This window comes from Bombus impatiens, unplaced genomic scaffold (assembly GCF_000188095.3).
Source record: "Bombus impatiens unplaced genomic scaffold, BIMP_2.2 scf_0550, whole genome shotgun sequence".
NCBI classification, from domain to species: domain Eukaryota; kingdom Metazoa; phylum Arthropoda; class Insecta; order Hymenoptera; family Apidae; genus Bombus; species Bombus impatiens.
The window spans coordinates 6,573-23,251 of NT_176969.1; the positions used below are offsets into that span (position 1 = coordinate 6,573).

The following is a 16,679-nucleotide window of genomic DNA, read 5'->3' on the forward strand; positions in this document are numbered from 1 at the left end:
TATGGAATAATCAGTATAAATTTCCGTTACACATTGTCCGTTACATATTGTAGTGCTGTATCGTTTACGCGTAATTCGCGTCAAACTCTGCCGTAGAGAGAAACAACACCGCACAAAATTCAACCGTACCTAAGAAATTAATTGTGAATTGTGATTAATACAGTTAGTCTTGCAACAACTATACTAACTCAATACGATATTCCAAGAATGCGATCGACCATACATATAAGCAAGGTGAGAAACTAAACATTGTAATTTTCTTCTTTAATTTCGGACTTGTACCACATGTACGACTTCGATAAAATTATTCATTGATTATTATTGTCAACAATCAAGAAGATATTGAAACTATTTATTTATTCTAAGAGAACCTTAATCCCTCCCGTGCTAGTGCTCTTGCACATAGCGGGTAAGCCGAAACGTGGCATTCAATTTATCAGTTGTATTGATAAGCTAATTAACGCTACCCATACGGTTGTATCAACGAATTAGAACGTCAAGGATATAACAGTTTGGAAATTCAAAATAGTGCTGCGCCTTAAAAGGGTGCGACAAGTTTTTGAATCCATTGCATTCAGTCGTTTGCCTTGTTTCAGAAATAATAAATGAGAGTCGAACCAAATCGAAATAGTTAATAACTATTTCTGGTGGCAGCTACTACCGTTTTGATTTAAATATAATTCGAGAAATCCAAGATTCAACATCCAGAGTAACACATAACAATTACGAACACCGAAGATAAAAACCAAATCGTAACATCAATACTTAAATATTTAATAATTTTTTAATTATTAAACACAAATCAATCAGTTTTGGTAATTCTTTATTCTACTGTACAGTATTATAGTATTTTGTTTTACATTATATATATACAATTATATTATGTGGCTTACCTTGTAAAAGATCCTATTATACGTTACATGAAGCTTTAATTTTTAATTTATATACAAACTTGGTAAGGAATCTATGGAACGATCGAGCATGGATCGTGATTACATGAACATGACTTTTAAATCTTAGATCGATACTTACGCATAAACTACTTGTTTGAGTATTGTGAATAAGCGCACATCGTCATGTTGAAGTGTCTGAAATATTATTACGAAGCTTATATTTTAAGCTCTTTAACTACGTGTTTGCACTAATTATATATCATTTTGCTGATATATGAAGTATTTTACAATTTTTTCCAAGTAAAAATTTATAAAATTATAATCCTAAATATTTTATTTAATAATGAACCATTCTGTATATTAAAAATAACAAAAAAATTCATTTATACATAATTCATTATAGCTTTTAATTTATCTCGCCATTTTTTTCTGTAATATTAATATTTTAAAAATATCTATTGTACATATTTTGTATAAATTCCATTTAACATTTGACTTTATTGAAGATCATAGAGAGATTAAAATTATAGGCAACTTTAACATGACGACACCAGGCATGCTCCAAAGCATAATAAAGTAAAATAATATAAAGTGCAACGCACTATCCTCCAATTTAACAACAAAACGATCACAATACACATTTTACAATTACCTAAAATACAATTTTTTGTTTCCCCTTTTGATTAAACGTGATTATTGTTAAAACAACAAAATATACAATAATCCGTTTAAAACTGATATGAAACATAATTTTATGTGTACAACCGTTTTATTTTTTTCCTACAAAATCTAGGGAAAGTAACCCAACCAGATCATTAAGCGAGTATTTCATTATTTTTGTCAACAATATACAGCAACGTAATTAATTAACAAACAAATCTTAATGTATGTTCCGGATGAAACAACTAATGATACATAACTAACAAATTCTATACTCTTCTTTTTTTCGTCATATTCATTTTCCTATTCATTTATTAACACATTGCTTTCCACTTCAATATTATTTGATAAAACAGCATACAATAGAATACAAATATAAGTATAGAATACTTAGATATAAAATTTCTATATGATATATACGTTGGTAAATTTATATTTTATAATTGAGGAGATAAAGAATCATTCTATTTTCAGAAAGATTAAAATGTAATAACGGATATTATATAAAAAGTTGAAACTTAACGTTGAAAAATGTATTAAAAGATACTCTTAGTTAATAAGCAATGTGTTAACAGATATTAGAATTAAAGTTTTACATCCACGGATCTATGTAAAAGATGACACGGTAAACTTTTAAATTTGGCCACAGGTGCGAGAGACTCGCTATAAATTATTTCTTAATATGTATCAATGTCATGAATGTACACAATGAACACGTGTGAATACATACTTGATATTTTGACTTTGCAACCTTGTATATTTTATGGTTACATCAACAAAAGATATTTAAAATTATTTCTGCTTGAAATTAATATTTTTTAAAAGATTAGATACAAAAGTAATTAAATTTAAGGTGAATTGTAAATGAGAAATAGTTGTATTAAATTTTTTTACTTAACGAAATATTTTTTCAATGCTTAAAATTCTTTAGAATTAGTAATTCTTAAAATTAAATTTAATGTTTAATTTTAACTGTGTTTAATATCAGAATAAAATAGCAAAAAAGTAAAACGAAACCCCCAAAAATTTAGTATCATTGAAATTATTAAGATTTTTTCAAAAATTGTAGTATACCCAAGTAAACTCGTTAAACATTAAAGCTTATAATAAAAAATATTATTCACGCGTGCTTTACGAAGAATGAGCAATAGTACACTGGTTAATAATACGAAAGAACAATTTTTAGCAATGGGTGTGGTATTGAATGTCAGTGAAATGCTAGCGATAAAATTGAACTCTAAAAACTATTTCTTCAAATTAGTGGAGTATTCTACTTATCTTGATCATCAATTACATTAAAACTTCGAAGAAACAGCTTGCACGTCAAAAATCAATTGTCACACTTCGAAACTTGTAATAAATGATTAAATCGGTTGGTCCATTTTTTCTTGAATATGCGCATAAATGTTTCATAATATATTACGTGCTTCTGATTTCGAATCGAACTACAATACACTAATTGAATTTCAAATTTTACAAGAGAAGAAATATAAATTGCTAATATTAAGTCTTAAACTTTGACGTTATTGTTTCTTGCAGCTCAGTACTCGTATAAGTAAAAATAAAAAAATCTTCGATCATATTCGATAAAAAAAGGTAAAGGAAATAGTATTAACTAATAAAGCAGGTATCTGTTCACAAGTATGTATAAACAACGTATTAAAAAATTAATCGACCATTTTCATGATTTAACATAATGTGATTTATGAGAGTGGAGAAAGATAAAATTAACAAGTCGTAAATTTTTTCCTATTCTAATATTTCTCTCGACAAAGTTATATTTCCTATTATTAATGATTTCGATTAATGTAATAAATAATGGAACGTACAAAATTGATATTTATCTTGTCTAACTTATTAATTATTGCAATATACGTTGTTTGCACGCTCTTTAGATATTCTGCTTACGGCAAAAATTGTAAAAAAAACTAAATCCTTAGTAATAATAATATCAATAATACTAATAGTAATAACTAATAGGATCACATCTTTGGTACACGATACGTCAGTTTCAACAATCTTAATTAGTTTCTCTATCAATTATCTACGGCAAGATGGGCGAAATTAGATTATCTATATTTCACTGAACTCTTATTGTTATCAATATCATCAACTTCCGGAACAGAGAAAGATCTTTGTTTTCGTTATCACTCATATATCAACTTTCTGTCAAACAATCATCATTTAAAAACGACTATTTTACATCAGCATAACAGTCTTCATTTGCATTATTAAATTTCTCTTAGATCCTTAATAGTAGAGTTTTACAAAGTTTATCATTTTTCCAATACTATAACATTTATTCTGTTCGCCTCGTATTATTTAGAATTTTATAAATTGTGCCGTTTTAAAGAAATGTATCCTACAGGAAAGTATATGATCAAATTTAAGTTATTCTGCAATCATTTAAAAATAAAAATTTTGTAAAGTACAGCGTATAGCAAAAAATCCAGCATATCTTACCTAATTATTGGAATGTTTATGATAAATTAACATATACTAGAAATTCCATGAGTCAAGCTCTTTTCGAGGACAATGTGAAATTCGCTTAGTGGTTCAAGAATGTGAATAAGGAAATTTAATAATGTAGTATTTCTTAAGAAAGAAGTTTCTTCATACATGTCTGCAGTAGAGCGCGCTTCACTCATTGGCCGAAGCATTGAATGAAGAAGCTGTTCTCTGGAAGAAGAAAGTAGTAATTAAATTTACAGTAATATGCCCAACAAATATTTAAGCTATTAAAATTATAACTTATATACCTTGCTGCTAAGCAAATGAATAACTGAAATTTTCCATCTTTACCAAGAGTTTGACTGAATAAGTTAATTTGATCAATAAGATGACAATAACATCTTAAAGTCGTAAATCTTTGATTATTCTCTGCGTGAATTCGTCTATCTCTATTCAGCCTCTGTGAATATTCGTCCATTTCTTCCAGCAAAGAAATTTCAAAATTTTCTTTTACACGTACTGAAACAAATAAAAGTTAACTATTTTATTTATTTGACAATAGAAGGTTTAAAATAAAACTAAAATGAAATAGCGAAAAATAATAACTTACAGAGATAATCCCAAACGTAAAAATTTTTCCCAAATATTCTTTGGTTCTTAAAACCGAATAAAAATATCTGCTCTAAAGATGGCACAAGACCACCTTCCCCACAAAGTAAAGCAGTCAAAGAACCATCCTGACATTCTCTTCTATAGTGGAATTTGACAATCGCGTTTACAGACTCTCCTATAAAATTACGTACGTTTTTTTGAATGGAAATTTTATAAATTATAAGTTATAATGCAACTTGTATACAGGAAATAATATAATAATTTTGGCAGAAGGAAAAAAGGAGATTGTGGAGATCATAAAGAGCCTGAAGAGATACCTGAAAGAAAAATGTCTTACGCTAAACGTGAAAGAATCGAATGTGATGAGGTTGAAGATGGAAGGTGGAAAAGTGAAAAAAGTGAACTGGAAATAGAAAAGTGAAGAAATAGAGGATTTTATATATCTAGTATACAGAATGAAAAGAAATGGAAAAGAACAGGAAGTACATATCAGAAAAAGAGTTAAGATTTTGGCAGTTGTAAAAAGGCAGAAAAGGCAGAGAAAAAGGGTTAGGAAAAGGAATGTTTGGAAAGGATTGTAGAAAATGAATATGATTACTCGATAAACTAATATGAACAATCACAGAATACAGAGTAAGATATGGGCGTGGAAAGAGATAGAGAGATTCTGCGTGGAAAGTATTTTAGATTGATATTAGGTGTGGATTGGTATATTCTAGGATACTTGATAAGAGAGGAACTAAAAAGAGACATGACGAGAATGAGAGCGAGAATAAGGACATAGAGCTTTGAAAGAAAACTGAAGAGTGGAGAATATAAAAAAGAGAGAAGGGAAATATAAGGAAGAAACTAGACGGAGCCTGGTAAAGGAGAGTGCATGGAAGAAAATAGAGGGAATAGGAGGAAGAGCGGAGGAGGAAGGTGGAGGCAAGGGTAAAAATAGGAGATGGAAGACATAGAGAGAGAAAAGCAGAATGTAGAAAGAGGAAAGGAGAGAAGGCAATAAGAGCGAAAGAAATGCCAATACATCTGAAGAAAAGATGAAATGAGGATAAAGTGAGGAGACTCACAAGATTCAGATTAGGCAACGAGATTGGGCAAGGAAAATATTGATTAAAGTAAGAGAGAAAGGAGTGTAGGCTGTGTGGAAAAGAAAAAGAGACATAGGAATATGTGCAAGAGATATATGTGAGGAAGAACCGAGAGGATAGCAGGAAAATGTAGAGAGGATATTAGCTAGTTAATAGACTAAGCTAGTTAAGTAGATACGGAAATACAGAATAAGAATTATTGTAGAATAAAGGGCATTTTGTAATCCCAAAGGAAAAGAAATAAAACATTATAACTACTATAACTTGTACATGTATAATATGAATCACCTAAGAATTGAAGCTGAAATATTTTTGATACTTAAGATAAAGTTTCAGATAAAAATTGTATGGTTTCAAGCGAGGCATGTTCTAATGTTATTAATTTTTCTGTAGGTGGGTGCTTACAGATTGTATGAAGGTTAGCTTTGTTTTTTTAAATGAAATCATATACTTTGTAATGCATTAATGGATATAATTTAGAGATTCTTTACAAAAAATTATTTAGCTACATGTATTGAAAAGCTATTAGATCTTTTATATGATAAATTTTACAAAATAGAAGTCAAAATATCTACTAAAGTAATAGTTTTTCGATACAAGTAGGTAAATGATATTTTATGGTAAATCTCAAGCTGTATCGCTTAAAGCATTACAAAATACATGATTCTATTTTAAAAAAAACAAAATGATCACAGCACGACTTTTAAGCGCCCACCAACAGACTAACTAATAATAAATAATAAAGCTAACAATATTAAAATATCTAAAACATTTTTTAATATAATTAATAGCTTCGAAGATATTTCAATTTCACCTTTTAAGTGATTCAACCTGTATATAAGTGAAAATATATAAATGATTACATATGAATGTATATATATTTTTTTCATTGGCATAATATAAGCATTTAAATTTACTTTCTGAATTAGAAACTCAAAGGTGTATGTACTTCAATAATATTTACCTAACATATGTTGCAGTTCGACTTGAGACACTATAGGACGTCTAGGTATACTAGGAGACCTACATCTTGGTGGTGTTGAACATGATTCAACCAATTCTTCACTATCGATATTACGTGGTACCAAGGCACCTACTAATAATCTTTCAGTAGATCCATCATCGATACCTCTGCCAAGCCATCTACCACAAGGGAATTTAAATGTGTGCCCTGTAACTTCATTTCTCACCACAACATGTTCTACCATCCATTTTGGCGAAAGACCTGTATTGTCATGTCCTATACGTAATGTAGAGAGCACGCCCAAATTCTTATGCTAAAATAAACGTTATAAAATTATGTAAAGTCATGAAAAATAATTAATTCTCTTAACATTCTATATTTTCTAAAATTCAGAAAATGTTAAATATGAAATGAGTCATGAAATGTTAAATATGAATTATGTATTTATAAGAACATACATGAAACACAAATTCCAACGCTCCCTTGGGAATTGGCACTGGATTTGTTTCACACAATGTACCAGAAATAGCGATCCAACTGTTTGCCGAAGTAGTAGCTGCGCTAGCTTTTCGACTAGGAAATATAACGACCCTGTATGGCAATTTCGTAGTTGGATAATTGTTTGTAAAGCAGAAGTAATCGACGGCATTCAACGTTAAAAGATGGTATAAGAATTGTTCCTTTTCTTCTTCGCAACGCAAAAATGCCGAGCGCTTATACTGACTTCTAAAAGCAAAATGACATAAAAAAATCTTCAATTTTATTATTTATATAATATTCTACAATATAACCAAAAATGTTAACTATTACTTATGTTAGTTGTAAAACACGTTGTAGCAACTAAAAGCCAATTTATCAATATTATAAAACTTAAGTAATTAGTAGTATTTCTACCAATCTTACCTTAACAATCTGGTATCTGATAATAAAGTTTTCAAATGACGAGAAAGAAGTTTCTTTTCAAGTGCTAATCGAACCCAGGCTCTAGCATATCCAATATGCGTTTTAATATCAGTCATTGCCTGTACATTCCGAATATCAAAAAGCAAAGAATTAGGCAAAGGCCTCAAATGTTCAGGGCCAATTTTTCTGTCGCCAGGAGACTTGTGCTTATCCGTGCCTCGTGTAGGCGAGTCGATCTCCAATGCCAGGTTTGGTAGATCTGTTATTGTTAACAAATATAGAAATCTAATTACACAATAATTTCAAATAGACAGAATAATTGAAACTCGTTTTTCACACTTTTATAAAAAGTACTTTTAACACTGCATGCAAATGATAATCTCATGCTTTGGACGAAAAAGAAATAGATGCACCCTGGAAGAATCATTTCAGGCATTCCATGTATGAAATACAAATGTTTTTATTTTTAATTTAAAATTATGTTATACATGCTAATTATTTCATATTTTTGTAGTACGTCACTAATAAACTAATAAAAGGAAATCGCTTTTGACATTACATATCTACGATACCTACAAGTTGTGTGAATATGTATTAAAAACTGTCTTTTAATGTTTAAGACATATATCAAATCATGCGATTTGCTAATATTTATTATGATTATTACATTTAAATATAGAAATAGTGTGTATATATGTATTAGAGAAAAAGCTGATCGAATTACTTGTGGCAAGCCAATGCTAGGGCTTACCATTAAAATTCTCCTTGATATAAGAAGCAATTTCAAAAATATTTTTGCCCTTTAAAGATGAAATTAAACGCTCTGGTAATCCAAAAAAGCTACTTGGTGATTTCTTGGCTATTTACAACAAAGAAAAATGAAACGCAAATAAAAATCAACTGAAAAAGAAACATTGATCCACGTTTTAAATAATATTGTGACTCAAAAAGCAATATTTCTAATTTCAATAAAGTAAAGAATTATTCTTTATTTTGTTGTGATACTAAAAGAAGAAATTATTAATTTGTATTAATATTACTTTGATACTAGATAACTAGCTCTTTGCTAGAGCTTTAATATTTGAAACTACTTAATATTTTGGACTATTTATGAAACTTTAATATTTAAAAATGTTTCAATGATACTTTAAAATTATAGTTTAAAATATTTTATTTACTCTTTGAGTTACATTACCATCATAAGTAGAGGACAATATATTTAATACAGTCAACCCTCCTATTACACGATTAATTAATTGCATTGTACTGAAACCGTGTTAAGCGAAATCAAAACAATGTAGTAAAACATACATACGTGCTATATGAATGTTGTTCATATGAATGAATATTTATTAAGTCGTGGTATATAAAATCGTTTTATAATTTTTGTGCTGTGTTATATCGAAACCGAATTTTTATAGTGCTTTGTTATAAGAGGTTGAGTGTAATAATACCTATAATAAATAAAATTTTAAATAAAATGAAAATGAATAACACCTATGAAGTAAGCATGAAAAAGGAAGTAGGCAGCAATTTGATCATATAAAGAAATATTTGTATTATGTTTTGCAATTCTAAATTATACTTCATAATAGCAAAACACTATATTTAAAACGTGTGATTTTACAGAATCAATATTCTCTCGGAAATAACAGTCAAACATATTCACTATAGTATGTGCACGTTTAGCAAAAACATATAGAATCAAATAAATAATTATTTATGAATAATGTGTCACTTACAACTAAGGGAGTGCAGAGTATCTACGTATGAGAAACTAATCTCTACTTTTAACACTTTATCTGAAATAGAATAAGACACGTACAATCGAGACGTTTCCGTAGGACGCACCACGCTAACGCTGCATTTCCAAACGTCATGAATTTTAGTAAATATTACAGTTTCGATGATAAAGTGCGATGTGTGTAACAGATATTAAAGTATAACAAATTTCCACATACCAGGAGAAAGAAAATTAGGATCTATTGGTTTACTCGGGTCGTTGCACTCTTCTTCTTGATACATGGCAAGATGCGACCAAAGAGCGCTTTTCCCTTGTTTATTTTGCAATCCATGACTCCAAACTCGTTCTAGGAGATCACAGAGACTGGCAACTAGCGTATTTTCTTCGACATCGGATAACGATTCACCGCCATGACCTAATGCAACTGCTTCAGAACCCATTTTTTCAACCAACATTCTTTTTGTTTTTGATTTACAATCCTTAAAACAAACACAAAAAAGCAGATTAACGTAACTTTCTCGTGTTAATAAATTTACTTATTTTATTTTCATTTTAGTAAATATACTTTGAGCAATTTTTCAACAAATGTCCAATTTGCTTGTGCTATTAATGCTGGACTCATATCTGCAGAGAGCTTAGTTTGAGGTCGAGGTGATTGTGTTTCTTGAGGTACTGGACTTTTCCCATTTGACTCCATAGATTTCATTTTATACTTCCACTGAGTCTGACCTCTCCGACTACTGTTATAGATATAAAATTAATTAAACTCTAAAAATAGAAATAAAAATTGTACGAATAAATAAAATATTTAGACAATTAATAATTATAATAGCTGATTTTCAGGATACTGCAAATAAAAAATAAAACAGTGAATCAAATTATATGATAGTATATAGTAACCTCAGATATACATGTATAATGCTGTAAAATTTCAAGTAAATTCTTACCGAAGTATACTACACGTGAAGCAGGAAATAAAATAATAACCGTTAATATTTCTTGTGTTGATCTAATTGTCAGAAAAATGCATTTGTTCAAAATATTTACCTTTGAGTTGGCTCCTTATTTAATGCTACACTGTCTAACAAGGGAAAACTTCGAAAATATGCTGCTCTATGAGGAACGATCTCTGTAGGTGGATTCGTTTCAAAATCTACGTTTGTCAACCTTTGTTCCAATACCTTTTGCGATTCTTCAATACTTGTACAAGGTTCATAACGTGTCGATCTTACAATACCTTCTCCAACTTTTTTCCTATAATAAACAAGAATAACTTTATCATTTGGGAGAATATCACAGAATAATGGTACAAAAAATTTATCTTTCTTATGCTTACCTTAAGAGAGAAATTCTTTGATCAAAAACTCGTGTGTTAAAATCAAGCTCACTCCACGTTGACATAACTTTGCTGTCGACAAGAGATGCAAACATTTGTGTTTCTAGAAACCTTGATAAAAATGGCAAATGCTGTGTGGGTTGGTCAGATAAAAATGTAGCCTTATCAAAAACATGCATGCTATCCCTATTATTCAACCATTCATCTTTGTCCTGAAAGAAACAATCGTTTTTCTTCCTCAAATACAGTTTAATATTTATGTTAAATATTATTTATATTATTTATATTTTATAATTCATATTATATAGATGTCATTTATATTATTAGATATTAGATATTAATTTATATAAATATTATTTTCATAGATATTCATTTATATAAATATAAATATTAGTAGGTAAAAAAGGTAAAAACAGATCGAAATAAACACATTTATTCTTATTTTTGAATTAACGAGTAACGAGTTTGCTTTTGAACGAACTACATTTGTTTAATTTTATGATAGAGCTTCGAAATAATATCCTTACGCATAAACATAAGTCTGCAAACGTTTTACTATTGTCTGTCCTATTCTTCCTATTTGTATAGTTTAAATTTGTTGAAAACTTTCTTTAGTTTTGTTGTGAAATATTTGAACATTATCAATGTATGTTTCACAAGTCCGATTTAAATCGTGGAGCGAGCACAATAGGAAATAGGATCTTCACGACTTATTCAACTACTTGCAAATCGCTTGTTTCAAAGTAGCCTAACTGCTTCTAACTGAAATGCGTTTGAGCATCATCCTGCATAAAATATATACATCACATTTAAATGTGTAAGTATTTAAGAAATTAACACATGATTCTCCGGTTCATTTCCCATGGAGAAATGAGTCCGAATAAAAACTCATTGTAACTCAAAAATGATAATAAATAGAACATATGTTTATACGAACTTTTCTTATCTTTTTCGCGTACTAAATCAATTTCTAAAGAGATTCTTATATATTATGAAGCAACTTATATGAATACTCTTTCGCACCTGACTTGGTTGAATAACGAAGTGTTCGTAATTAGAAAAAATCTGTACAAAACGGTTCAAAAAAATCTCTCTAATGGCATTGTTAAACATAAGCATCTCTTGATATTCTTCTTGAGGTGAGAGTATCTGCTCTTTCACGTTATCTTCCACTGAATCAATATCTTCCACGTTCACTGCAAGAAAAATGGATACTAAACAAAAATGACCAAATGATGCTCTAAAACTAAACATATCTATATTTAGTTAAAAAGCTCCTTTACTATATTTAGCATACAATAACTATCAAAATGTTTAATTCACCTAAGTAAGTCTTCTATTATTAGAGCTCTTAGAAAGAAAGCAGAAAAATTTTACATAAATAAATTTAAAGAAATTTATATACAAGAATTTATATAAAAATATATATAAATAAAATTATATAAAATAAAAAATCTTTACCAGTTCTTTTAGCGATATCTACTATCCTTTGTAACGTGTCTGATTGTGACGTCGGTTCCGGTCGATTCCAATCCAAGACATCGTGTAACGAATGTTTTCTGCGAGGAAGATGACATCCAGAACCAGGAAGCGTCAAACTACTAGTCATGATGTCACCGTTATAATGATTTATGACCGTGTTATCAGTCCTGAAAAAACATTTTGATCTTAACAGTTGAAAAATACTCATATAAAAAAGAAAAAGATGAACATTTTCAACTTACTTTCCCGCGTGTGGTACTTTGTACTTGTTTAAGAGAGCTCTAATCTCGGCAATAAATTGCATTTTATGTGGAAATACAGGTAACTCTTCTGGAAATTGGCTACTTTGCTTATCTATATCTACATAACAAAGATTTGCCTGCAATCAAGAAACAGAATCTAAAATAGCGTCATCTCAAACACAAAATTAAAAGAAGAAAAAAGAGAAGACATTTTAACTACGTCAGATTAGATTAAATAACATAAAATAATCTTAAATTCAAACTAGTTCACAACTTGGATTAGAAGATTTTCAAATTTTTGCCAAATTCTCTATCTTAGTAAATCTATTCTATCATAAAACAGAAATGCATACAAGAGAAAAATGACTAATTTTTTAAATGTCCGCTCCAAATAACATATTCGGTGTTACTAGCGCATTTTTATTTTTGTATATTTCAACAAATAATTTTAGGAACACAAATAAAATAGTGAAATAAATATATTTTCAAAGAAACATGCAACTCCTAAAGAGAGGTATTCCTTTATTTTAATAGCGGAGAATCAAATTTTTTTCGGATCTAAAGCATTTGATTTTCCATTTAATTTTCATAATAATTTTCAATGTACAAGATGATAGAAATTTTAAGGCGCTGATTTTGAAAAGCGCTAAACACTCACTTCGCTGGCAATTTTCAATACACCGCCCTCACTTTGCGCGTGCAAACCCATTATAAATGGTACCGGCGCGTCCAAGAAGTGATGTAGACTGGCGGGCAATATCGGCACGTACACATGTTGCCAAGAAAACGGAAAGAGAAGCGCCGTTATGCATTCGGATACCACCATCAACTTGTGGAAATCTGAACTTCTGAGTAATACTTGATTCTCCAATAGGACACATGTAAACAATTGAATCACACAATCCGCTCCAAGCCATGTGAATATATCCTTCAGAGGGTAATCTAGCATTTGTAACTCCTGCGATGGCGTTGGCTGATGGATAACCAGCTCTAATGGCGATTTCGCTGGCTCGTCATTGGGAATGAAGAACTTTAACGACTTTCCAGGTAATGGTACCGGCACATTGTACAACAAATTGTATACGTATGACTCTAAACTAAGACCAGGTCCTGGATGTCTAGGAACACATCTATAAAGATACATATTCTGTTAGCTTCCAATAGGTAGTGTATATATAATAGGAATGTAAGCTTCGATATTGCCTTAAATTTTACGTAGTTTTAAATGTATATAGCTCTAACTTTCTCTCGCCCGTGGAAATTATAGTTTTGAAAAGGCTTATATTTCTTGATAGATGATTAATTTCCTAAAAGAATTTTCTGATTCTATAAATTCCACTTAAAATGTGTAATGGTGTCCATAGTACATTTATTCTTTGATTTTTTGTAAGCAAAAACGTTATTTTGCGTTATCTATACTTTTTACTGAGTGATAGTATATTAATTGATTGGTTAAATTATACAAGCTTCAGCTTTCTTTAATATTTAACTCCACAAAAGTAATAAAGGAGTAAAATGGATTTTGAAGAAATTTAAAAAAATAATACGAATCATTGGAAATTTTGAAAAATTTATTTGGAAACTAAAATTTCGTACTTCTTGTCACTAAAAATGTCAATTTATAATATCTTCAAAGGAAACTTAACTTAATTTGGCTTGAGATAATGGTTATTTCAAGGGTGAAAGTAGTTTATTAACGATCTTCTACATTATCAAACTAGCGAGAGATGATGGAACGTTGTAAGATGATAAGTTAGATATACACTCACTTGTAGAGATTAGTCAGGAACGTTTTCGCGGCATGAAGGTAAGGCTGCTGACATAGCAAGGATATCGATTTAGTCACTAGCAACTTGTCTTTGGTAGAGTCGTAGTAGCCTAACGCAGCACCTGGTGAATGTGCTGATAGCTTGAAATGCCGTGGCAACGATCGCGTGTTATGTCCATCCTGGCCTTTTCTTGCCCTGTTAACGCATTTATATTACATCTTCATGCATTCGATTCTGCTAATCTTTATTTAAATTGAATTTCTTTCATTATTTTACGCTAAATTGATAATCTCAAGTAATGCAGAATATTTAAAGTAAATTTCTACATGGAATATTAAGGGGCAAATAGTAAAACGAACCCATTAAAAGTATTTAAGCCTTTTAAGTATGTGTTTTATATACGGCATTTCTACACAAAAATCCTAGATCACGTACCAAATGGAGATGTTTTGTTTTTATGGATGAATATAAAAATATATCGCTGTCATTTTAAATTTGTTGTAACTTTTTAAAACGTTTAATTCAAGAATCATTGGTAATTTGTTAAAAAGGTATCAATCTACCTCGAAATAATTAATATTTGGTACCAATTTCTTTTGTCTTTCGATAACAGAAGCCCTTCGTAGAATATTACCGAATAATTTTTTTTTTATTAAACTCATTTCCTACATTCTGTGCAATCTTTAGTATCTTTAGTTTGTACAAGCTTTAGTATTTCCTTTCTCATGAAACATTCTATATATATTTTACAACATTTAAGTTAGGTAACGGTATTTATCAAACAATTTAAAAGAAAATTTATAAACAAGAAAAAAGCAACAAACACGGTAATAATTAAATATTCGCTTTTGCTAATATCATGTAAGAATATTTCCCGAATGAAAATATTTCATGTGAAAACATGATTAATTGGCAAAACGAGATCACTATCGTAGATGACTTAAGGCTTTTGCACAGTACTGTGTATTTATTACATATACCAATAATCTTCTGTTGTCATTCTGTTTCATATGTATATATCTCGATATTATAAATAAACAATATCTAAGAAACATTTTGGAATCGCTTATTCAATGAAAAAACGAAAACTCGAATAATTTAATAGGAAAGTAGAAATATATATTGAAAATTTTAATCAGATATTGTCACGTCTCGCGCTCCACACGACAAGTAACGTGATACGCCACAGCTCGCGAATAGCACGAGGCACACTCTAAACGAATGGAATTAAAAAACAGAAAACATAAAGAAAATAAAAGATACTACACGTATAAATACTTTAATATCGCAATAAATCAATAAACCAATACACAACATTATTATTGAACAAAATTAAAATCTAAGAATATCGAAATGGAAAAAAGGAACAATGAAACGTCCACTGATACGTACTGCCTTGCACGCGCTCTCCCCGCCACAATACAGGGTACACAGTACGATAAGTAGATAATGGAAGTTGAGATGCTACGACCTTCTTACACAGCATTAACAGCGACAAACAACTAGACGCGCCAAAAAATCAAGTATCGGCATCAGCAAAGTTATTCAGTTCAGTTATAGAGTTCAATCCAGTTAGTTGAAATTTTCATCGAGTTGAATTAGAGTCAGTAAGAGCTCAGTCAGTTAACGATTTGTTAAGAGTTAATATCAAGTTCAGAAGAACAGTAGTTTTTGCGAAGACGACAATTGTTTTAATATAGTCTTCGAGTAACGTCAAGAAATAGAACCGACCATTTATTAATCGTCAAAGATTCATACAGTCAGTCTTCCAACAACTATGCCAACTCAGTACGATATTCCAAGAATGCGATCGACCATACATACAAACAAGGTGAGAAGCTAAACATTGTAACACTTTCTTCTTCGATTTCGGACTCGTACCACATGTACGACTTCAATAAAATTATTCATTGACTATTATTGTCAATAATTAAGAAGATATCAGAAATATTTATTTATTCTAAGAGAACCTTAATCCTTCCCATCTTGCACATAGCGGGTAAGCCGAAACGTGGAATTTTATTTATCAGTTGTATTGATACGATAGTTAACGATACCCATACGGTTATATTAATGAATTAAAACATTAAGGATACAACAGTTTGGAAATTCAAAATAGTGCTGCGCCTTAAAAGGGTGCGACAAGTTTTGAAAAAATCCATTCGGTTGTCGCGGAAGTAATTAGAGCAAAACCTCCTGGGATATTCGGAATAGTGCCACGCTCTAGAAGGGTGCGACAAGTTTTGAAATCATACCATTTAGTCGTTTGCCTTGTTTCAAAAATAGCACATGAGAGTCTAACTAATCGAAATAATTAATAACTATTTCTGGTGGCAGCAACTACCGTTTTGATTTAAATATAATTCGAGAAACCCAAGATTCGGCATCCAGAGTAACACATGTGGCGGATGTGAAGAGGAGAGTGAGGTGCGTTTCGTCCCGGGACTACCGGTGGACTCGTCAGTAAGGGTATGCCCGGTAGTTTGGAAATTCAAAATAGTGCTGCGCCTTAAAAGGGTGCGACAAGTTTTG

General features: G+C 30.2%; 1 protein-coding gene and 1 long non-coding RNA gene across 6 annotated transcripts in view; one reads left to right on the forward strand and one right to left on the reverse strand.

The window, feature by feature from the left end:
- On the forward strand, nucleotides 1-7,013 carry LOC105681085. Its single transcript, XR_001102452.3, has 2 exons — nucleotides 1-234; nucleotides 6,688-7,013. It is a non-coding gene; the product is annotated as an uncharacterized LOC105681085 (long non-coding RNA).
- LOC100742988 (DENN domain-containing protein 5B) overlaps nucleotides 2,303-16,679 on the reverse strand; it is a 26,118-nt gene continuing 11,741 nt past the window's right edge. The window contains exons 3-20 of one of the 5 annotated variants that reach the window (XM_033322091.1): nucleotides 14,148-14,342; nucleotides 13,037-13,508; nucleotides 12,379-12,515; nucleotides 12,116-12,303; nucleotides 11,678-11,850; nucleotides 10,655-10,866; nucleotides 10,366-10,572; nucleotides 10,266-10,274; nucleotides 9,884-10,058; nucleotides 9,536-9,797; nucleotides 8,326-8,433; nucleotides 7,575-7,833; nucleotides 7,130-7,397; nucleotides 6,672-6,984; nucleotides 4,615-4,791; nucleotides 4,313-4,523; nucleotides 4,017-4,232; nucleotides 2,303-3,915 (exon numbers count right to left, since the gene is read on the reverse strand). In XM_033322091.1, coding sequence (XP_033177982.1) covers nucleotides 4,043-4,232; nucleotides 4,313-4,523; nucleotides 4,615-4,791; nucleotides 6,672-6,984; nucleotides 7,130-7,397; nucleotides 7,575-7,833; nucleotides 8,326-8,433; nucleotides 9,536-9,797; nucleotides 9,884-10,058; nucleotides 10,266-10,274; nucleotides 10,366-10,572; nucleotides 10,655-10,866; nucleotides 11,678-11,850; nucleotides 12,116-12,303; nucleotides 12,379-12,515; nucleotides 13,037-13,508; nucleotides 14,148-14,342 — 3,556 coding nt within the window. In that variant the 3' untranslated portion in view covers nucleotides 2,303-3,915; nucleotides 4,017-4,042. Of the gene's footprint in view, nucleotides 4,233-4,312; nucleotides 4,524-4,614; nucleotides 4,792-6,671; nucleotides 6,985-7,129; nucleotides 7,398-7,574; nucleotides 7,834-8,325; nucleotides 8,434-9,535; nucleotides 9,798-9,883; nucleotides 10,059-10,265; nucleotides 10,275-10,365; nucleotides 10,573-10,654; nucleotides 10,867-11,677; nucleotides 11,853-12,114; nucleotides 12,304-12,378; nucleotides 12,516-13,036; nucleotides 13,509-14,147; nucleotides 14,343-16,679 lie in introns of all 5 variants that reach the window. The other 4 variants (XM_033322089.1, XM_012388558.3, XM_033322092.1 and 1 more) reach the window with 4 other exon arrangements.